This window comes from Sarcophilus harrisii, chromosome 2 (genome assembly GCF_902635505.1).
Source record: "Sarcophilus harrisii chromosome 2, mSarHar1.11, whole genome shotgun sequence".
Taxonomy (NCBI): Eukaryota; Metazoa; Chordata; class Mammalia; order Dasyuromorphia; family Dasyuridae; genus Sarcophilus; species Sarcophilus harrisii.
The window spans coordinates 446,596,315-446,619,720 of NC_045427.1; the positions used below are offsets into that span (position 1 = coordinate 446,596,315).

Sequence of the window (23,406 nt, forward strand, 5' to 3'; positions counted from 1 at the left end):
TGTAATGTAAAAACATAGGATATCAGATTAGGAGCTCTAAATTGAAATCTTAGTTCTAGTGTTTCCGAGCTACATGGCCTTAGACAAGTCACTTAACCTCCAAGTCTCAGTTTCTTAATTGGTAAAGTAATAGGCTTAGATTAGATGAAATCTTAGGCTTCTTTGCCCTAAAAATTCACTAATCTGTATTTCCTTTCAGCTAAATTAATAAGGGAAATGAAAGAGTTCTGTAGCAAGTTTAGGAAACACTGCACTAGGCAGTCAGACTTGCTCTGAAAGGATTATATTTCCCTCAGGTCCCTCCTAATAGTATGAGAAAGGATGGTATTAGTTAGAATGATGAGATTACAGTATAGACACCTTTTGTAGAAGGAAAAGAAAAGTGGTTTGAACTCTTCTTGATCCCTCCTGTCTATTTAATTAGGCTTGTCACATACGTTCTTGACAAGCCCCTTTCTTTCTGGTATGATTTTTCTTTAAAGATAGAATTTAGTATTTGACTTTATTTTTTTGCTTAACTATATCTTGTTCTATCTCAGGATTTTAAATAGGTTCTCTATGTCCTTGGAGGATAGAACTACAAATGGATAACATCTGCTTGGAATACTCTTGTGATACTTTACATTTTTAATAAAAAGTTCCTTTCTATAATATTGGGGAATATCAAGAGAAGCTTTGGTTTGTTTCCTCACAAATTTGTTTTTGTTTTTGTTTTTTTTAACAGATTTCATTCAGTCAGTCTTTTCACTAAGAATCTACTATGTGTAATGTAGGGCACTATTTGTTTCCACTAATTGAAAGCCAGTCAGACTTTAAATTTTTTCTCTCCCTCCTTCCCCATATACTAACTCTGATAAACAAAATAGTTTTATGTATTTTGATTTTCTTTTTTTACCAGAAGACAAAATAGCTGGTATTCATGTTAAAATTCAGTTTTCAGAGTAAATTTTAACGTGTCTAGGGGCTAATACTGGCAGATATGAAAATATTCATATCTTGAAATTGTCTTAAAAAATCAAATTGAGTTTTTTGATGTTTGATAAGAAATTTAAAATCGCTGAGGTGTATAAATTGTAGCACTCAAATTTCTGATCAAATTTTAGTGAGACAATGTTTAATAATGAAAAGTGTGCTAAATTCAGAAATGATGTTCTAAGGCCACCCCTGATATTCACCAACCAGTGACTGTAGGTAAGTCATTTTTCCTTTCTGATTATCATAGAAGAGGTATTTTCTTAACCTACCTCAAAAAATTTTTGTGAGCAAACTTCTTTGTGTAGCCATTGATAGAGCATTGAATCCAGAACCAAAAATACCTGAATTCCCACTTTACTATAGACTAGCTGTGTGAGCTGGAGCAAATCATTTAACTGCCTCAGTTACTAGCATCTACCTCTCTCAGTCATAGTGAAGATAAAATAAGATAATATTTGTAAAGTACTTTTCAAACCTTAAAATGCCATAAAATACTAATAATATAATATATAAATATATATAATATAATCATTTTTATTAGCATTATTATTTCTAACCTGAGGAACTGAAACCTACACTGTTGTTATTGTTGTTTGTTATTTGCCCTTTGACCTCAAAGAGGACCAATGACATCACGAGGGTAATGTCTTAACTTATGTATGAGTTGGATTTAAGTGAGGCAGAGCTGCACAAAGTAATCAGTCTTACTCTGCTCTAGTTATCGGAATCCAGTGGCAAGAAAAGAGTCAAGGCAAGTGGCAATGGCTCCCATAAACTCTTAGATTTGGGAAGGACTACAGAAATCGAACCTAATCCTTACCTCAACCATAAATCCTCATTATATTACCCCTGTCAAATCCAGTCACTGCCTGAATATTTCTAATGATGGGGTATTCATTAGATTAATTAGCTCACAGTCACATTAAATGTGGCGTATCATCTTCTTACTCTAGTTAAATCTGTTTTTAGTAAACAGTATCATAATCAGCTAGCTACAAAGTCAATATGTTTTCCTGTCTGTGCAAAGCTGTTAAAGCTGAACAGAAAGAAGTAAAGTAAACAGACTCAAGAAAACATTATACACAATTTTTAGTGTCATTTTCATATGTATCCCTATAAATACAGAGAATTATAGAAGGTCAAAGCTGGAAGGGTCTTAAAGATGACCTATTATGATACCGTCATTTTGTAGAGGAGCGAAATGAGGATTCAAAGAAATGAAATTAATTGTGTAAGATTAATTAATAGAATTATTTATTATTATATTATAATTATATATTATGAGGTTAATTAATAGAATAGGATTTTGAAGCTAGGTCGCTTAACTTTACAGTCAAATGCTTTTTCTACTATAACACATTATCTTCTAATTTAAATATAACATACAGAAAAGGAGAGAAGGGGTGGGGGAGGGAGGAAAGAGGAAACAGAGATTGACACATTGCAAGAATATAATAAAATCAAATTGTGTTTAGGTAAATAGGTAACATGATAATTCATTTAACAAATTCATTTATTAAGCACCTGTTGCATGCAGAGAATTGTACCAACTCTTAAGGAAGATGCAAAGCTTCATTAGATATGGCATAATCCCTGCCCTTAAGGAATTTATAAACTAGCAAATAGAGAGTACCAATTAAGATAACTGATATAGAATATTATATGTTAAACACATTACACGAATTCAGATAAAAAGTACAGAGTATAGTCTGAAAGGTAAGGCAAATAACATTCCTTCATTTATTAATTACTCATTAAATGAATTTCAGAAAAGAATCCTAAAAAAAAAATCTTATATTTTAAAAATATAAACTGTTACCACAATCGCTTGTGCTTTCTCTTTCCAACTTTATTCCTTTTAAAATGATTTTTTATGTAAACAGAATTAATGCTTTATTGCAATAGTACTAAAGTTCTAGTGTTAGTTTTCTGTGATCATCATAGCATTCATTTGCTAAAAAGCCCCATTTACCACCATTCTGATTGATTATCTGAAAATCATGGCTTTTAAAGGCCATTGTGGTACAAATAGCCAAATGATGGAAAATGACAGCAAAGAAGTTTATCTAGATCTATGTTTATGATTGTTCTTTTTTTATTTTTAGTAATAGCTTTTTATTTTTCAAAATACATGCAAAGATAGGTTTTTTTGTTTGTTTTGCAGAGGCAATTGGAGTTTAGTGACTTGCCCAGGGTCACAAAGCTAGGCAGTGTTAAGTGTCTGAGGCTAAATTTGAACTAAAGTCTGCCTGGGCTGGTGCTCTATCCATTGCACCACTTAGCTGCCCCACAAAGACAGTTTTCAACATTTATTCTTGCAAAACCTTGTGTTCCAAAATTTTCTCTTAGCTTTCTTGGACAGCAAATAATCCAATATAGGTTAAACATGTACAGTTCTTCTAAACATATTTCCACATTTATCATACTACACAAGAAAAATAGAACAAAAAGGTGAAAATACTATGTTTGTGATCCATATTCAGTCTCCATAGTCCTCTCTCTGGATGTAGATGGCTCTCTCTATCACAAGTCTATAGGAACTGTTGAAAAGAGCCAAGTTATGAGTATTTCTTAAAGCATGATCACATTAGATTTCTATGACAACAGAGGTTGATACTTAACAGCATTGTTAGAGAATTGATTTGTACTTCTAAGGTTTTCATTGCCATTGTGTTCAAGCTGAGATAACTACTTCTATCTGTAGGTTGCCTTATGGACAGATGTTCTATTAATATTAGCTCTTTAATTCATAGTAAGATATCATTATTGAAAATATGAATGTGGATACTTGTTTTGTATAGTTTTTAACTACATTCAGGAATTGTATAATTATACTTACTAAATTTTACTTGGGTATTGAAATACTAATTTAAATGTTTGGCACTAGTCATAGACTTAAGTGGATGTCAGATGGGAATAATGTCAATCGATATCAAGTCAAATTCTTATCATCTGGACTATATTGTTTCACTGGGCTTTGAAATCATTCTAACTTTGGCCTCTTTTGTTTGTAAAGATATTTCTTGGTAACCTTGCCTATGCTAAGTGCTTTATGTTAAGTAGATTAACAAACTTGATAGAAATTATTTAAAGTTTTCTTTGAACACCTGTGGAATCCTGGCATGACTGACCTTTCTTAAAGACCTTTTTATTTATTTATTTTATTTAATAGCCTTTTATTTAGAGGTTATATGTATGGGTAACTTTACAGCATTGACAATTGCCAAACCTCTTGTTCCAATTTTTCACCTCTTACCCCCCACCCCCTCCCCTAGATGGCAGGATGACCAGTAGATATTAAATACATTAAAATATAAATTAGACCAAATCATTTCTAATGGAGCAGTAATGAACTGAACTAGCTATACCCAGAAAAAGAACTCTGGGAGATGACTAAAAACCATTACATTGAATTCCCAATCCCTATATTTATGCACACCTGCATTTTTATTTCCTTCACAAGCTAATTGTACAATAATTCAGAGTCTGATTCTTTTGTACAGCAAAATAATGTTTTGGTCATGTATACTTATTGTGTATCTAAGTTATATTTTAATATATTTAACATCTACTGGTCATCCTGCCATTTAGGGAGGGGTGGGGAGTAAGAGGTGAAAAATTGGAACAAGAGGTTTGGCAATTGTTAATGCTGTAAAGTTACCCATGTATATATCCTGTAAATAAAAGGCTATTAAATAAAAAAAAATAAAAAAAAAAATAAAAATAAAAAAAAAATAATAAAATAAAATAAAATATAAATTAGATACACAATAAGTAATCATGACCAAAACGTTATTTTGCTGTACAAAAAGAATCAGACTCTGAAATATTGTACAATTAGCTTGTGAAGGAAATCAAAAATGCAGGTGGGCATAAATATAAGGATTGGGAATTCAATGTAATGGTTTTTAGTCATCTCCCAGAGTTCTTTCTCTGAGCATAGCTGGTTCAGTTCATTACTGCTCCATTGGAATTGATTTGGTTGATCTCGTTGCTGAGGATGGCCAGGTCCATCAGAACTGGTCATCATATAGTATTGTTGTTGAAGTATATAATGATCTCCTGGTCCTGCTCATTTCACTCAGCATCAGTTCGTGTAAGTCTCTCCAGGCCTTTCTGAAATCATCCTGTTGGTCATTTCTTACAGAACAGTAATATTCCATAATATTCATATACCACAATTTATTCAGCCATTCTCCAACTGATGGATATCCATTCAGTTTCCAGTTTCTAGCCATTTAAAGCCCTTTTTAATAAACAAATGTAAGTTCTTACAGGAATACATTTATTTTCTTCCTGTACTTGTAACTATATTCTTTGTTGCATATTGCCTCTCTTCTTTTTTTGTATTTGAGTCCCCAATTATAAGCAGTGGCTTCATTTTCAGGCATCTGAACCTGAGTGTGAGACCAAAGCAATTATCAACTTTAGTAAGAAGTGGTGTCCCAGAGGCTCTTCGAGGAGAAGTATGGCAGCTGCTTGCAGGCTGCCACAACAATGATCACCTAGTTGAGAAGTATCGTCTCCTTATCACAAAGGTAAAGTGATTATGTAAAATGCTTTATGTATTTTTCTCTTTCCATTCTTTTGTAATACAAAATGTAACTGCAGTATCATTTAGATTTTGTAATAAAAGAAATTGTCTAATCCTTCTATGTATCCCTCCCTCCCTGCCATCTTCTACAACTATTGAAATGATTGAAACTTTTGAAAGAAAGGCGGGAACAGAATCAATTTATAATAAGGCTTTTATGATGATGAATTGGCTTTATTCCTACACATCGTGTTGGGAAGTTTTAGAGGCAATGGTGGTCTCATGGAAAGAGCACTGGATAACAAGTCAGAAGATTTAAATTTGAATTCTGCCTCTCTGCCACTAGCATATGTGATATAGGGCAAGTCACTTCTCTTGAGCTCACTTATCTCATCTATATATTGATGAAATTTGAGTAAATTGTGTTTAAGTGGACTATTTTTTTAAAACAATTATCATTATATAGAAAATTTAGGTAATAAAGCAAGCATAAATTTAAAACTAGTTGCATGGTCAAATTCAAAGAACAGTTCATAATGGCAGATCTCCAGTGAAGTACCCCAGAGAAATAGGCTGTAGATGCTGTTTAAAATTTTTTTCAGTGATTTAGATAAAAGCATAGACGGTATGCTTCTCAAATTTTTTTAACAGAAATCTGGGAGAAATAGCAAACACACAAAGTCTAGACTATTTGTGATTAATCATATAAGATGGAATTCATTAGGAATAAATGTAAAGTCTTTCTCATGAGTAAAGAAAAATACCTTCCATTTTGACTTGACATTGATAAAAATTTGCCAACAATTAAAAATGTCGAAAAGAAAAATGGCTCGCCTGGATAAATAATAAATGACCACTCCTTGAAAATCAAATCAACAAGTATTTATAAAGTGCCTACCTCATATCAGTTACCCTGCTTACCTATTGCTTACAATAGAGAGATATTTGGAAAGACAAAAGTGATCCCTGTTTTCAAAGAAGTCACAATCCAGTGGGATAGATGAACAAAACACATACAGGGATATGCTAGTGATAATTACAGAGGAGAGATCAGGAAAATCTTCTCAACAAAAGGTAAGACTAAGTCTTGAAGGAAGTCAGGAGGCAGAGACAAAGGAGAGAGAATTCCAGGGATGAGGGACAGCCAATGACAACATATGGAACCTGAAAATGGATTGTCTTATTTAAGGTAAAATAAGGCCACTATCACTGGAATGTGTAGTATATAGAGGGAAGTAAGAAGATTAGAAAGGTTGGAAAGGGCCAGATTCTGAAGGCTTTAATAGCCATAAAGAGGATTTTTATATTTGATCCTATAGGTAGTAATAGGAGCCCACTGTTCTATTGAATGGGATAGTGATATGGTTAGCTTGTGCTTTAGGAAGATCAGTTTGATAATTGAGTGGAGGATAGGCTATACTGGAAAACTTAATAGCTGATTGGATAGGGAGTGAGATGGGGGTGCTGAGATGGTATAGAGGAGAGTAAAAAGTTAAAGGATGATCTCTTTTATATTCCAGAATGACCAGGAAATATGAAAATGATTTCAAAATAACAAGAGGTTTATATCTAGTACTTTTGTTAATGTTATATAGCTCATTGAATTCTAATTCACTGAAAAAAATGGAAATTTGTGGATGGTAGCTTTCAGTGAATGAGGTGATCTATTAACATATCCACTTAAAATCCTGTGACACAAGAATTAGCATATTCATTTAATCAAAAAATTCTGTTTCTCCACTATTCAGAAAAAATAGGACTTGCTATTGTTACATTTACCAAAACTGATGGAAGGAAAGGAAAAATGCTACTACATTAAATTGAAACTGCTTTTTTGGTTTCTACTAGGCTTATCATAGGCACTTTGGACAATGTTTTTTATTTGCTTGTGAACTCATAAATAGTACCATTAACCTTATGCAGTATTGTAGCCAAAGCCATATGAATTAAGCTCTTTTAACTCTGATTGTGAAAATATTCATGTATTTTATTTCATCTCAGTGAAATTATTTTATAAGATAATAGAATTTTGATGCTTGTAGATTTCTAAGCAGATGAAACTTTGCAAGGTAGAACATTCTATTTTTGAACACTTCATCTTTGTTGTGGTTGATATTAAATAAACTTAAATACAAAACAAAGGGGAAAAAACACCTTCATGTACATAGCAGAACATTAGAGAGGATTCAGTATAAGACAATAATTTCAAGAAAACCTATTTAACAAATACTGCATTGTTTTCCAAACTATCCAGCTTTTCCTTTTCTTCCTTCTAGATTTTCTTTTGTTCTCTACTATTGCTTTTTGCTTTACTTTTTTTCCTTCCCTCACTCTCCCTGCCCTAAAAAAAGTCTATAATTACATATGGATATGTATACATATGATAGATATTTATAAACATACATATATATCTAAGACACTGTGTGTGAATATTTCCACTCTCTCTGGAGCTGGATAGCATATGTAAGACTGTATTGTGAATATTTCCACTCTCTCTGGAGCTGGATAGCATCTTTCTTCATAGGTCCAAATCTTTCCATGTTTTTATAAATCTGCTAGTTTAACATTTCCCACACCACAACAATATTCCAATACAATTCTACTTGAGAAATTATTTATGAAAGTTTTCTCCCTATTTTCTATTCTTTCTCTATTCTTCTATTCTTAATTGTGTTAGTTTTATTTGTATAGAAAATTTTTTATTTAAATAATCAAAATTATCTATTTAACATTTTAATAATACTCTTGCCTTATAATGTAGTTTAAAGTTTGATACTGCCAAATCTCCTTCCTTCAAATGTTTCCTCTAGTTTCTTTGAAATCGCTGACCTTTTCTTCCTCCAAATGAATTTTGTTATTATTTTATACCCTTCTGTTTTTACCTGTGTTGTTTCCTCTTTAATCTATTCCTGATGAGGGTAACATTCCAGCCTTCCCTACACTTGCTTCTTCTGTATAATTCTTCCTTCCATCCCTCATTTATAGTATTCCTTTCTATCTGTCCCTTCTTTTCAGCTATTTATTATTTTTGTAGAATCACTCCATCATACACAGCTCAGCCCAAGCCTTTTTTTCAAACTACCCAAAAATTATAATCATAAAAGAACTGATAATATTTTCATGTATAAGGAGCAAATTGATCTTGAGTATATTTACTTTATATTTTACCTTATGTTTTCCTTGATAATTTCTTGTAATATTATATCAAAAATTCTTTTTATTGTAACTTTCAGGTAGTCTACATGTTTTTATATTGTGTCTCCTTGGTCTGTTCTCTAGATTGGTTATTTTGCTGAAGAGATGTTTTACTTTCTTGTTTATTTTTTTATTCTTTTGATTTTTAATTATTATTTCTTGGTATCTTATAATGTCATTTAGTTTCCCCTTGCCCAATTCTAGTTTTCAAGGAATTATTTTCTTCCTTAAAGTTTTTTATCTTTATTTTTAGTTGGTTGACTTTCTTTTCATAATTTTCTTGATTTTCTTGGATTGCTTTTTTTCCTTCTATTTTTTCCAGTCTCTCTTATTTTATTTTTAAAGTCCTTTTTAAGTTCTTCTAAAAACCTTTTTGGGACTTGAGACCATTTGACATTTCTCATTGAAAAAAGGAGAGGCTTTTTTAATTCCATTGTCTTTCTCTGAATATGGTCCCAGATATACTCTCACTACAGTAGATAGTGGTGGGTGATTTCTTTTTTCTTTTGCTTACTCATTTTGAGTTTTATTTTTATTTTTTTTAAGTTTTGACAGTTATTATTAAAAAGTTCTGGTCCCTAGGTATGAGGAATAATCCTCTAACTCTCTGGTCTGTCTTTGTCCCAGATCCCAACCTTGGGCACCCCTCTCTGCTCCGTATCTACTACTTCCCACATACTGTCCCTTTGGTCCATCTGCTGGCTTCAAACAGTTGTCCTTTCTGCCCTAGAACTGAAACCAGGGACTCTGTTCTCCTGCAAGTATCCACAGCCAGCAGGGTCCCCATCCCCCTGCACAGCACTGACCAATCTTTGCTAGTTCCTTGTCCCCTACCGTCACAAAGCAGTACATATCTCAGGTTAGCACAGCTGTGCTTGGAATCCCTCTATAATGGAAAGTCCTTCATTCTGCTCACCCATCAGACCCTCATATTGATTCTGAGGTAAAAAGTTCCTGAGGCTAAGGCTACCTCCTAACTGAGCTACCTCCAGAGAGAATTGTTTGTTGATTCAATGGAGTTGACCTAAAGGAAGTGTGAACACTTCACGCAATCCAAACCTCTGAGAAGATTTCAGTCTTTCCTAAATATTCCCAAATTATCTTAGTAGGACAATTGCTTTACACCCACTCCTGTTTATTTGCACTGCTCTTTGTTTATTCTGTGTTATGTTAAGACAATGTTATGTTTTTATTTTTGTGGATGAAAATTTGGAGAGCTAAAAGTTTTCTGGCTTCCCCACATTCTCAAAATCCTCCCTAGCTTCATTCTTTTTGATCCTATTTATCACTCTTTTCTTGATATTCTTTTCATTTTCTTGACTCTGCTGTCTTGTCTCCTCCTTTTTATCTGACTTCTCCTTCCCAATTTTCTTTCCTGGATTTTGTCTAGGTTATGCCCATGGTCTTATCAGCTCATCTCTCTGCCATTGTTTCTCAGATCTGCTTATCCAGCCCTAAATTCTCTCTTGACTTCCATCCTTCACATCTTTAATTGACTATTTATTGGACATCTCAAACTAAATATCTCATAGATACCACAAATTCAGTATGTCCATTATATTTTTTCCCCAAGCCCACAACTACAGATTATCCTTGACTCTTCATTTGCCCATCCAACTCTCCCCCTACTCCCCATATATACAATCAGTTACCAAGTTGTCGATTTTACTTCTTTAATATTATTCATATATGGTTCCTTATCTTCTCTGACACAGCCACCACCACCCTTATGAAGTACCTCAACACCTTATCCTTGGACGATTTTTACACTAACCTTCTGGTCAATTTTTCTGCCTCAAGGCTCTTCCCACTACAGTCCATCCTCCACTCAGCTGTCAAATTGATCTTCCTAACGCATATGTTTGACCATGTCACCATCCTTATTCAGTAAATTCCAGTGGGCTCCTGTTACCTGTAGAATCAAATATAAAATCCTCTTTTGGGCTATTAAAGTCTTTCAGAATCTGGCCCCTTCCTACATTTCCACTCTTCTTTCTTTTCTCTACATACTCTGCATTCCAGTGATAATGGCCTCCTTGTTTTTCCTTAAATAAGACAATCCATCTTTAAACTCCATGTATCTTTACTGGATATCCTTCAGTCTCAAATTCTCTCTCTTTCCTTGTCTCTGCTTCCTGACTTCAAGTCTCAATTAAAATCCCACCCTTTTATAAGAAGCCTTTTCTGACCTCTCTTCCACTAGTATCTCTCCTGTGTGATTATCATCAGTGGATCTTTTACTTGTTTGTACATAGTTTTATACATACACACACACACACACACACACACACACACACACACACACCATTGGACTGTGACTTCCTTGAAAGCAGGGATCACTTCTGTCTTTCTGTGTTTTCCTGGGCATTAGTACATTACCTCATATGTAGTAAGTACTTTATAAATGTCTTTTCACTTCATTTGACCCTTAATTGTTCAGTTTCTGATTATTTATGTTTTTCCTCCAATTTTTAAGACCCCATAATTCTGCCATTAGTAATCTCTGGAAATCTGAGATCATATGATAAAAAGTCTGGAATCAGTGTGGAATCATAGGAAAAGCAGAGGATTTAGAGTCAAAAGGATTTAATTCAGACAGTTGCTCTTATAAGCAATTGCTACATCCAGAAAACAATTTAAAGCAAGAAAAACTAGATTTATCTCCACTTTTTTACCTCTTCTTTTTTTGGGCTCTAATGCTCTTTAGTAGGATGGTTATGTGAATCTTTTTTTTTCATCACTCTTATTTTCTCCTCCTTCCTTACTTAATTTATGTTCAATTATTGAGATCCTTTTAGTCAGAAATCATTAACTTGTGTCATAACCTAGTTCAAATTATAGTGTTTCAATTGATCATTGCAGATCAGCTTGCAGTTTACAGTAAATAGGTTGAACTTTGATGTCCATAAAACCTTTAGTTGAAATTGATAGTTCTTGGCAGTGCATTAAGTATGCTATTCCAACCCTACTCAGGAGACTTAGTTTCATACTAGTCTAAAATTAATGGGATTGACCTATCAAAAAAAATGAATCTAGTAACCTTTCTTGTGAAATTAGATATGTGCTTAGAGGCAGCTACTTATGATTAGAAATCACCAATCAACAGAGTCAGGAGACTTTATTCAAATATAGCTCAGACTTGAACTAAGACTCATCAGAATGAAAGAAGAAAATTGATAATCTGAAACTTTAAGAAAAAAGTGACTTGATTGAGATGATAAGATGGGACTTTTGATTCAGAAACTAAACTATAAAGAATCTCAGTAACTTGTGTATAATACTATAGAACCTGAAGGTAATAGGGAGTCATTAGAATTTGAATAGAAGGATGAATATGTTCAATAAATTGTAAGTTTAAGAAAATTAAGGTTGACAATGATGGAGATGGTAGAGTAAGAATCAGAAGGATACATTTCTGAGTACAGGAATACTAGACTCAATAAAGAAACTTGAAATGTAGATGGGTGAGAAATGATTGATGATTTTCAGGGTAGTATGTTTGAATTAAGTGAAAGATAGAGGAATAAGGAGTTATTGGTTGGGCAAAAGAGCTTGTAAAGTTTAAAATTTACAATAGGTTGAAAATGTAAGATGAGTAAGAGTAAGGAATCAAGAATGATAGCCCAGTTTCCTGAGTGACAAGAATAGTGTGGAGTCCTCAATAGCAATAAGAAACCTTGGGAAATGTTAAGATTTGGAGTAGAAAGATAAGTTATGTTTTGGCTATGTTGTTTTTTGAGATACATGTGAAACATAATAAAAAATCTCCAAAAGGCAGTTGATATTGTGGGTTGGGGCCCCAGAACAGAGCCTTGGGGAGTACATGATTAATGAGCATGACTTGGTTGAAGATACAACGAAGTAAACAGAGAAAGGGCTATTAGATATTAGGAGAACCAGGAAAATGTAAAATATGAAGAAAGAATAGTCATATATACACACAAAAAAATCTAGAATAAGAGTGAATATACAGAAGGAAAGGGTGATCACCAGTGTCAAAGGCTATAGAGAGGTCGTGAAAGATGAGGATTGAGAAAAGGTCATTAGATTTGACTATTAAGTCTTTGATGACTAGAGAGACCAGTTTCAGTTGAAAGATGGGGTTAGAAGCCAGACTGCCTAGTTTTTAAAAGAAAGTGAAATGCAAGGGAGCAAAAATACCTAAAATGGAAATATTTTTCAGGGGCTTCAGCCAAGAAGAGAAAGAAAGATGTTGAGTGATATTTAGAAGGTTTTTGTTCTTGATTTTTTACTTTAATAGTATTTTATTTTTTTCCAATTGTATGTAAAAACAACTTTTAACATTCATTTTTAAAACAATTTTGAGTTCCAAATTTTCTCTCTCCCTGTTTTCTCTCCTCCCTAAAAAACCAATTTATTATGCTATGTATGTGCAATCATATGAAACATATTTCTATATTATTCATGTTGTGAAGAAGAAACAGACCAAAAGGGAAAAAAGAAAGTAAAAATAGTATGCTTCATTCTGCATTCAGATTACCTCAGTTCTTTCTCTGGTCATAGATAGCATTTCCCATTATGAATCCTTCGGAATTGTTTTGGATTGTTGTATTGAAAAGCTTAATTATTAGATCTTTACACAGTATTGCTTTGTACAATGTTATCCTGTTTCTATTTTCTTCACTCTGCATCAGTTCATGTAAGTTTTTCCAGGTTCTTCTGAAATCATCCTGATTATTCAATAATATTGTATCACCCGTCAGTTGAGGAATGGCTGAATAAGTTATGGTATATGAATGTAATAGAATATTATTGTTCTATAAGAAATGATGAACAGGCTGATTTCAGAAAAGTCTGGAAAGATTTACATGAACTGATGCTGAGTGAAGTGAGCAGAACTAAGAGAACATTGTTCACAATAACAAGATTATATGATGATCAACAGTGATGAATTTGGCTTTTCTTAGAAATGCAGTGATTCAAGGCATTTCCATTAGACTTGAGGTGGTAAATGCCATCCACGTTCAGAGGAGAGAACTATGGAAACTGAACATGGATCAAAGCAGATGGTTCCAGAGAAGAACAAATTGGAGATGGCTCTGGATGCAGTGGGGAACTTTTTAAGTCTTGTTTTGCTTTTTCTTTCTCATGTTTTTTCTTCCTTTTTTGCTCTTATTTATAATTTGTTCTTATTATAAATATGAAAAAGTATTTAAATGAATTGCACATATTTAACCTATATCAGATTGCTTGTTATCTTGTGGAAGGAGAACAATCTGAAGCACAGTTTTACAAAAGTGAATGTTGAATGTTGAAAACTATCTTTATGTATATTTGGAAAATAAAATACTACTGAAAAATTTTTAAAAGGCTTCCCTCAATAAATAATATTTCATCACAATCATGTAACCCAGCTTGTTCAACCATTCCCCAATTGATGGACACCCTCTCAATTTCCAGTTCTTTACCACCACAAAAAGGAGTGGCTAAAAATATTTTTGTACATGTAGTTTCTTTTTCCTTTTTTTTTATGATACAGACTTATTAGTGATATTCCTAGAACAAAGAGTATGCACAGTTTTGTTGACCTTTGGGCTTAGTTGCAAATTGTTCTCCAAAATAATTGGATCAGTTCACAACTCCACCAACAGTGCATTTATGTTCCAGGTTTCCCCCATCTTCACCAACATTTATCATTTTTCTTTTCTATCATATTAGGCAATCTGACAGGTATGCGATGCTATGTGTAGTTGTTCATATTTTTCGTTTCTCTCATCAGTAGTGATTTTTAACATTCTTTCATATCAGTATAGATAGCTTTGAATTCTTCATCAGAAAGCTCCTATGTTTATCCTTTGACCATTTATCAATTGGGGAATGGCTTGTATTCACATAAATTTGACTCAGTTCTCTATGTAGATGAGAAATGAGATATTTATCAGAGATATTTGCTGTAAAAATTCTCAGCTTTGTTTTCCTACTCATCTTGATTGCATTGATTTTGTTTGTGAAAAACTAATATGATCAAAATTAATATTTTTACTTCCTGTAGTACTATCTCGTTTAGTCAAAAAAATTTTCCTTTCACCCTTGATCTGGCAGATAATTTTTTGCTGTCCTATTTGTATATGCTATTACCCTTTATGTCTAAAACATATATCCATTTTGACCTCTTAATATATGATATAAGATATTGGTTTATACGTAGTTTCTGCCAAATTGTTTTCCAATGTTTCTAATAGTTTTTGTCAGATAGCAAGTTCTTATCCCAGAAACTAGGGTCTTTGGCTTTATCAAATACTAGATTATTATGGTCATTTATTTACCTCTGTGTTACTAATCTGTTCCATTGATTTACTACTATATGTCTTAGCCAGTACCAGATAATTTTGATGACTGCCACTTTATAATATATTTTGTGAACTGGTAGAGCTAGACCACTTTCCATTCCATTTTTTCATTAATTCCTTTGAAATATCAAGGGCAATATTCTTGCCCTTTAAGACTTCAAGATGGATTTTGCTATTATTTTTTCCTAGCTATATAAATTAGTTTTGAAGTCTTTTGATTGGTATGACACTGAATAAATAATTTAGGTAGAATTGTCATTTTATTACATTGGTTCAGCCTACTCATGAGCAATTAATATTTTCTAGTTGTTTAGATCTGACTTTATATGTGTGAAAATTGTTTTGTAATTGTATTCATATGGTTCCTGGGTTTGTCTTGGCAGGTAGACTCCCAAGTATTTTATATTGTCTACAGTTTATTTTAGATGAAATTTCTCTTTTTATCTCTTAATATTAAGCTTTGTTGATCATATAAAGAAATGCTGATTATTTATGTGGTTTCTTATGTCCTGCAACTTTGTTAAAGTTCTTAATTATTTCCACTAATTTTTTAGTTGATTCTTTAGGATTCTCTGAATATATTATCATGTCATCTACAAAGAGTGATAGTTTTGTTGCTTTATTGCCTATTTTCTAATTCCTTCTGTTTCTTTTTATTTGTTCATTGCTATAGCTAGAATTTCTGGTACAGTATTCAATAATAGTGTTGATAATGGGCATTTTTGCTTCACTCCTGATTGTATTTGTAAGATTTCTAGCTTATTTCCATTACAGATAATGCTTGCTCATGGTTTTATATATTTATTAGATATCATTTTAAGAAAAGGACCATTTATTCCTATGCTGTCTAGTGTCTTTAATAAGAATGGATGTTATATTTTGGAAAAAAATTTTTCATTATCTATTGAGATAATCATATAAAATTTCTGTTGTGTTTGTTATTGATATAAGTCAATTATATTGATAGTTTTCCTAATGTTGAACTAGCCCTGCATTCCTGGCATTAATCCTACATAGTCAGTAATATATGATCCTTGTGATATATTGCTATAATCTCCTTGCTGGCATTTTATTTAAAAATTTTATATTAAGTATTCATTCAGGAAACTGATCTAGACGTTTGTTTCTCTGTTTTAACTCTTCCTGGTTTAGGTGTCAGCACCACATTTGTGTCATAAAAGAAATTTGGTGGAACTCCTTTTTTGCCTATTTTTTTTTTTTTTTTGGTTCTTTATATAGTATTAGAATTAACTGTTCTTTAAAGATTTAGTATACTCACTGGTTAACCCATCTGGTCCTGGGGCTTTTTTTTTCTTAGGGAGTTCATTGATAGCTTGTTCAATTTATTTTTCTAATATGTACATCTCAAGATTCTATTTCCTCTTCTGTTAATATAGGCAGTTTATATTTTTGTAAATATTCATCATTTCACTTAGATTATCAGATTTATTGGCATATGGTTGAGCAAAATATTTTATAATTGCCTTAATTTCCTTTACCCTCATCATTTTTGATACTGGAAATTTGTTTTTCTTTTTTTTTTTTCTTTTTTCAGCCAGTGATTTACATATCTTATTGTTTGTTTTTTATAAAACTGACTCTTAGATTTATTAGTTCTATAGTTTTCTTACTTTCAGTTTTATTAATCTCACCTTTGGTTTTTAGTATTTCCAATTTGGTGTTTAATTGAGGATTATTAATTTATTTTTCTTGTTGTATGGCCCATTCATTGATCTACTCTTTCTCTATTTTATTGATATAGGAATTAAGAGAAATAAATTTTTCCTTAATGCTTTGGCTGTATCCATAAATTTTGGTGTCTCATTGTTGTCATTCTCTTTATTGAAATTATTCATTATTTTTATGGTTTGTTCTTTGACTCACTTATTCTTGAATTGAGATTTCCCACTGGCATATTTTTGCTATCTGTATCTTCCTATAATTCACTTAATTTTTCCTACAAGTATTTGAGTGCTATATTATTACTTGGTACATATGTTTAGTACTATTATTACTTCACTGTCTATAGCAAAATGTAGTTTCCTTCCTTATCTTTTTTAATTAGACCTGCTTTTGGTTTTGCTTTGTCTGAGATCATGATTCCCACCCCTGCTTTTTTTTACTTTAGCTGAAGCATAATTGATTGAAGCATAATTGATTCTGTTCTAGCACCTCACTTTAATCTTTGTATCTCTTTGCATTAAGTATGTTTCTTGTAGACATCATATTGTAGGATCTAGTTCTTAATCCACTCTGCTGTCTGCTTATGGGAGAATTCATCCCATTCATAGTTATGATTACTAATTTTATTTCCCTCTGTCATATTTTTCTTCCTAACTATCCTCTCTTTTTTTTCTTTCCCTCTCCTCTTTCTCTCTCCCTTCCTCTCATTTCTCTCTCCCTTCTCTTCTTTCTCCCTGTCTTTCTCTGTCTTTCTCTCTCTCTCCAGATTTTTGCCTCTATCACTTCTCCCCGTCTGCTCTCTCTTCTGTTAGTCCCCTGTCCATATCCCTTTATTTTCTCTCTTCCCTCCTACTTCTAGTATGATAACATAGATTTCTACCCCCAACTAATTGTGTATGTCATTTCCTTTATGAGCTAATATTGTTGGGAATAAGGTTTAAGCAATGTCCACTACCCAGCCTCCCATCTTCCTCTCTATTGTAATAGATTTTTTAGACTTCTTCATGTGAGGCATCCTACCTCTCCCTTCCTTCTGTTCCCAGTATATTCCTCTTTTTCACACCTTAATTTTTTGTGTGTCATCTCCTCAAAGTTGCCTTATACCTATACTATGTATATTGTTTCTCACTACAGTAATAGTGGTACAATTCTTAAGAATTATAAGAATTGAGTTCACAAATTTCTAGCAACCAAGAAATCAGAGCAAGCAGTAAATTGCTATAACTCTCCCATATATACTTCCAAAAAACCATAAAATAGAGCCCCCAAACAAATCCTGGAACAGAAGAAAGGCAAAAGGATGGGATGAAGCAATCTTAGAACTCAAGAAACTTGGAAGATTGACAGGAAGGTCTTTCACTCAAGTAAAACAGGAGCACATTCTGGGATAAGAAGCATCCCAGCAAGCCAGCAGCAAGGCCCTCCTCACCAAACCAGTAATAGATCCTGAGCCTCAGTACAGTATAGCAGGCAAACATCAACACCAGGATCTTCCACGTGCCTCAGCATAATGAAGACAAATGGTTAGAGTCCAGCTTTGAGAACTGCCATGTGCTTCAGCAACTTTCAGTGACCAGACACCACATACTTCTTTATGATCCTGGGTCCTGGGCAAAGAGGAAGCCTCCAGTGGCCATGTGCTTCTGCTTAGTATACAGGAAAAAAAAAATAAACATTAATCCAGATAAACTATGCCTAAGCAAGAACACAGTCTCTAGCCTAGACATCTGTTTCAGCATAGCAGGCCATCAGCAGCCACATTGCTATGTGCTTCACTGTAGCCATGGGAAAAACACAGAAATACCCTATCAGCCTCAGCACAAACCAGACACCTCCATGAGGATTACAGCTCAACACTAGGTAAGCTTTGAGACCACTATAGCCACCCTCATCTCCAGCTCATTCCCTCAGCATAACATCAAACACAAGGGTCCCAAGAGGGCTTCAAAACAATATCAGTGCAGTACCAGGTAAATAGCTAGATCTTGCAGCCCCTGGCACAAGAAACCTGAGGCAGGGCCCCTTTTACCAGGGAACAAAACAAAACTAAAATGTAAAAGAAATTTAAAAGCAAAAAAAAAAAAAAGATGAGCGAAAAGAAGAAAAACAGCCAAAAAAAAAGTTTTTATGGTTATCCAGAAAATCAAGACCCAAACTCAGAAGATAGCAGTGTCAAAATACCTAGGAGCAAAACCCCAAAGGAAAATGGGAAATGGCTCAAACCCAGAAAGAGCTCATGGAAGAGCTCAAAAAGGAGGTTAAAAATCATACAAGAGGAGGAGAAGAAAAATTGGTGGGGGAAAAAAAATGAGAGAATTCTAGGAAAAAAAAACTGTCAACAGCTTGGATAAAGAAAAAAACTACTTAAAAAGTAGAATAAGCCAAATGGAAAAGGAGATACAAAAATCCACTGAAGAAACTCCTTAAAGAGTACTATTGGCTAAATAGAAAAGAAAGTGCACAAGCTAATAAAGGAAAACCACTTTTTAAAAGTTAGAATTGGACAAGTGGAAGTCAATGATGCCATGAAACATCAAAAATCAAAAGAATGAAAAAAATGGAGCAAAATATAAAATACCCCATGGAAAAAATACTGACATGGAAAATAGATCCAGGAGAGACATTATTAAATCTTTGGACTCCCTGAAAGCCAAAATCAAAAGGAAGACCTAGAAAGCATCTTTTAAGAAATTAAGAAGGAAAAATTCCCTGATATCCAGGAAGGAGAGAGCAAAATAGGCATTGAAAGAATTCAGTGATCACCTCAGGAAAGAGATCCCAAAATAAAAACTCCAAGGAACATTATAGTCAAATTTCAGAAATACCAGGTCAAGGGAAAAATACCATAAGTAACCAGAAAGAAACAATTCAAATCTTGGGGAGCCACAATCAAGATTACACAGATCTTGGCAGTTGTAACATGGAACATGATATTCTAGAAGGCAACCAAGAATTACTTATCCAACAAAATTAAGTATAATACATTAAGAGGGAAAATGATCATTCAGTGAATTAGAAAGGCTATTGAATTTGGGGCCAGAGAATCTGCACTCAAATCCCAACTCTGCCACTTACAGTTCTTGTGTGAACTTGGGGAAGTTACTTACTATCCATAAGCCTTATTTTCCCCAATTGTAAAATAACAGAATTGAATGAGATGACCTCTTGAATTCCCTTTCATTTCCAAGTTTGTGATTCTCTAACAAAATGTATAGACACATCTCATGGGAAATGTATGGATTTTTACTGGCCTTACTACACCCAGCGATCATAATAATAATTGTGAAGCAGTATGATATCTTCACAAATTAAGAATAACTGTACATTGCATTCTGTTCTGTAATTCTCTAACCACATCTGACTGCTTCCGTGAACATATTTAAGTGTTCTTATTCACATTATTCATTATATCTGGAATGTATTCTTCCCACTATAACATATATGCCTAATCCATATCTGTTATAATGCTATATATCTGCCAATACCTACCTCAAACTATTTTTTCCTAGCTTCCCTTCCCCATCAGAAGTGATCAGTTACTGATCCAACCATTCTGGAGAACAATTTGGAACTATACCCAGAGGGTTATAAAACAGTGCATAACCTTCGATTCAGCATTGTCACTATTGGTCTGTATTCCAAAAAGATCATAAAAGAGGGAAAAGGATTTACCTGTACAAAAATGTTTGTAGCATCTCTTTTTGTATGTCAAAGAACTAGAAATTGAGGGGATGTCCAACAAGTGGTAAATGGCTGAATAAGTTATGATATATGAAAGAAATAAAATTATTGTTCTTTAGGAAATGATGAATAGATTGATTTCAGAAAAAGCCTGGAAAAACTTACATGAACTGTGATGCTAAATGAAGCAAGCAGAACTGGGAAACTTTGTACACAACAGTGACAAGATTGTGGGATGATCAACTATGATAGATTTACCTCTTCTCAGTAATTCAGTGATCCAAGGCAATTCCAATAAACTTTGGGTGGAAAATGCTGTCCTCATCCAGAGAGAGAACTATGGAGATTGAATGTAAATCAAAGCATACTATTTTCACCTTTTTTTTGGGGGGGGGTCCTTTTTTTTCCCTCATAGTTTTCCCCTTTTATTCTGATTTTTCTTTCCCAATATGACTCATATGGAAATTTTTTTTAATGTACATTTATAATCTTAAAAAAAATTTTTTTAAGTGACCAGCTCCTCCAGTTCCTCATCAGAGTTCTCTTTACATGTATCATGTTTGTATTTGTATTTGTTTCTCGGCTCCCCTGCTATGTTGTAAGTTCCTTGAAGGGTAGGATGTATGTTTTCATTCAGCTATAAAATAACAATATCCATATGGGTCCCAGAGATATTTTGAGGATCAAATGAAATAATATTTGTAAAGTATTAAGCATGATACCTGGCATATAGAAGTCACTGTATATGTATTGGCTGTTATTAAGTATTAATCTATATATAATGACGTTTACATTTCCATAGTTCTTTACAATTTATTCCATGCTTTTCTCACAACCTTGTAAAATATGTAATGTATATATTTGTAGATAAGGAAACAGAAGTTTTAAGAATTTAAGTTGACTTGCCCTTTTTTTTTAAAAACAGTCTGTGAAGCTAAAGCACATATTCAAATCTTTCCAGCAGCAAACTAAGAACTATTTCCATATGTCTTCTATAGCAGGCTATATATTCATTAGTGTTCAGCACAGGTCCTATTTTACACAGAATAAATCCTTAATAAATATTTGAATTTGAAGTGCTTGTTGAATTGTTTTAAAATTATTAATTAATTTATCAGAGGAATCATCTTATTATACGTAAGATACTGAGCAAAGTAGTCTTTGAGGAAATAATCTGACTTTCTTAATTAAAGGAATGCTGTTTTAGTCACATTTATTTAGTTAGATGAACAGAACTATTTAAAAGAGATATGGTAGAAAGGATTCATATGTTAGACAGGAAACTGAACTAATCACCTTCACTCTAACCCTGAGAACTGATAGCTCCCTTTTAGTTCTGGTCTCTGATACAGCAATCAAATGATGTACTCTACTTGAGTGATATGGGGAGCAAGTGAATAGACATTATTTCCCAAATGAGTTTACCATAGAGTAAATGGTAGGCTTTGCACACTCAGGATGAATAGAAAGAAACATGGGAAGCAAAAGAAAAAATGAAAATTGAAAAATATATAGCATCAGCCAACCTTGAAGACCTCTTGGCATGTTGAGAAACTGCTATTTACTTCTTTTTCTGATAATTATGTATGGTCCCTAATTTAATGGGATAAGAATTCAGAAAAGTATAATTCACAAAAATGGACATTTCTGAGCCACCTCACTGGTAAACGAACTGAAAATATTTTCATTTCTACCATTACCAATTTCATTTTGTTCATCTTGTTTCTCACCAAAAGTAAAGCAACAATGGCAGAGTTGCTCAGTGAAACTTCCTCTAATTCTCTAATCAGAATAGAATGAATTTGAATGCATTCATTTTTTCTGCTTTGCTGTTTGTTGGAGTAAGACTTTCAGCAAGATGAAGGAAGTGAGAAAGCACTGATGTGAATAACAATACCATTTTCTTCAGTATATTTAAATTTGAATCTGAATACACAATGGTTTGTTCTTTATAAGTTTGTTCTCCTTCAGTTTTTGAGAAGGGTCAAGGTTTTATACTTCTGCCAAAAAAATATGTTTGTGGTGATTTTTTTTTTTTTTGCTTTTATTGTTTAACCCACAAGTTATTTTGACCATCTCTTTTAACATTTATTAGTTAATACTCAGTGAGACATAAATGAACAACATTACATTGAATTTTTAGCCTCAGAACTTCTTGTGCTGCTTGATTGTGGTTTTTGGGTTGCCATGCACTGTTAAAATGCTTTTCATTTTTGGAATATTGTTGTTTTTTTTTCCCTGGGAAAATGCAGTAAGTGAACAGGAATTTCCTCTCCTCAGTACTGCCTCATTTGGCATTGTTTGGGGGTCCAGTTCTGAAGACAATGTCATGATAAGGACCTTCTCACAATCTCAGTATTGCTGTGCTTTGGTATGTCTAGAAAAAAAGAAGAGAATTGCAGAGCCTTTTGTAGGAATCCTTTTTAAACAGGCTGAAAACATAGCTTCAAAAGCTGCTCAATAAGCTGAAGAATCCCTCCAGTCAATTTCCTTGCCCCCTTTGTACTCATTCAGTCTAGAAAGCTAGGAGTATCTCTCTGCTGGTGCATTAAAATGAGCTGAAGGATGCCAGAGTATATATGCGCGTGCGTTTTCCCCTTCCTCCTCTTTCCCCTCCCTCCTTTTACCAACCCCCCCCCTTCCTTCTCCCTGTTTCCCCCCCCCCTCAGTACTCCCCTTCTCAGTGTCTCAGTTCTGCAGTAAAGGAGACTGAAGCACATTCCAGCTTTGCAGGGTTTGCTGACTGGGGATGTATTATGGCTTTTGTTTGGATCGAAACATATGGAAATTTCAGGTAATTCTTTGAAAACTATACTAAGCAAGTGCATTCTATTAGGATGTTTTTGAGCAGTAAAAATGTTTTGTTTTTCTTTTTAGAACCAAAGAAGAAATTGACTAAACTATATTAATTTTATTCCTATAAATAATAGTGTAAAATGGTTTTTTAAAACTGCAAGTATAATAATTAACTTAATCAGGCTCTCTTTTCTACACCCCCTTCTCCAAAGGATCAGAAAGCAAATGGAG

The 23,406-nt window shown here is 33.3% G+C and overlaps 1 protein-coding gene across 6 annotated transcripts in view; it reads left to right on the top strand.

Annotated features, from left to right (window-relative positions):
* The window catches only part of RABGAP1 (RAB GTPase activating protein 1), a 198,137-nt gene that overhangs the window by 96,498 nt on the left and 78,233 nt on the right, over positions 1 to 23,406 (top strand). For 5 of the 6 annotated variants that reach the window (XM_031954259.1, XM_031954261.1, XM_031954262.1 and 2 more), the window contains one exon: positions 5,363 to 5,513. In XM_031954259.1, coding sequence (XP_031810119.1) covers positions 5,363 to 5,513 — 151 coding nt within the window. Of the gene's footprint in view, positions 1 to 5,362; positions 5,514 to 23,049; positions 23,174 to 23,406 lie in introns of those variants that run through there. The other variant, XM_031954264.1, reaches the window with a different exon arrangement.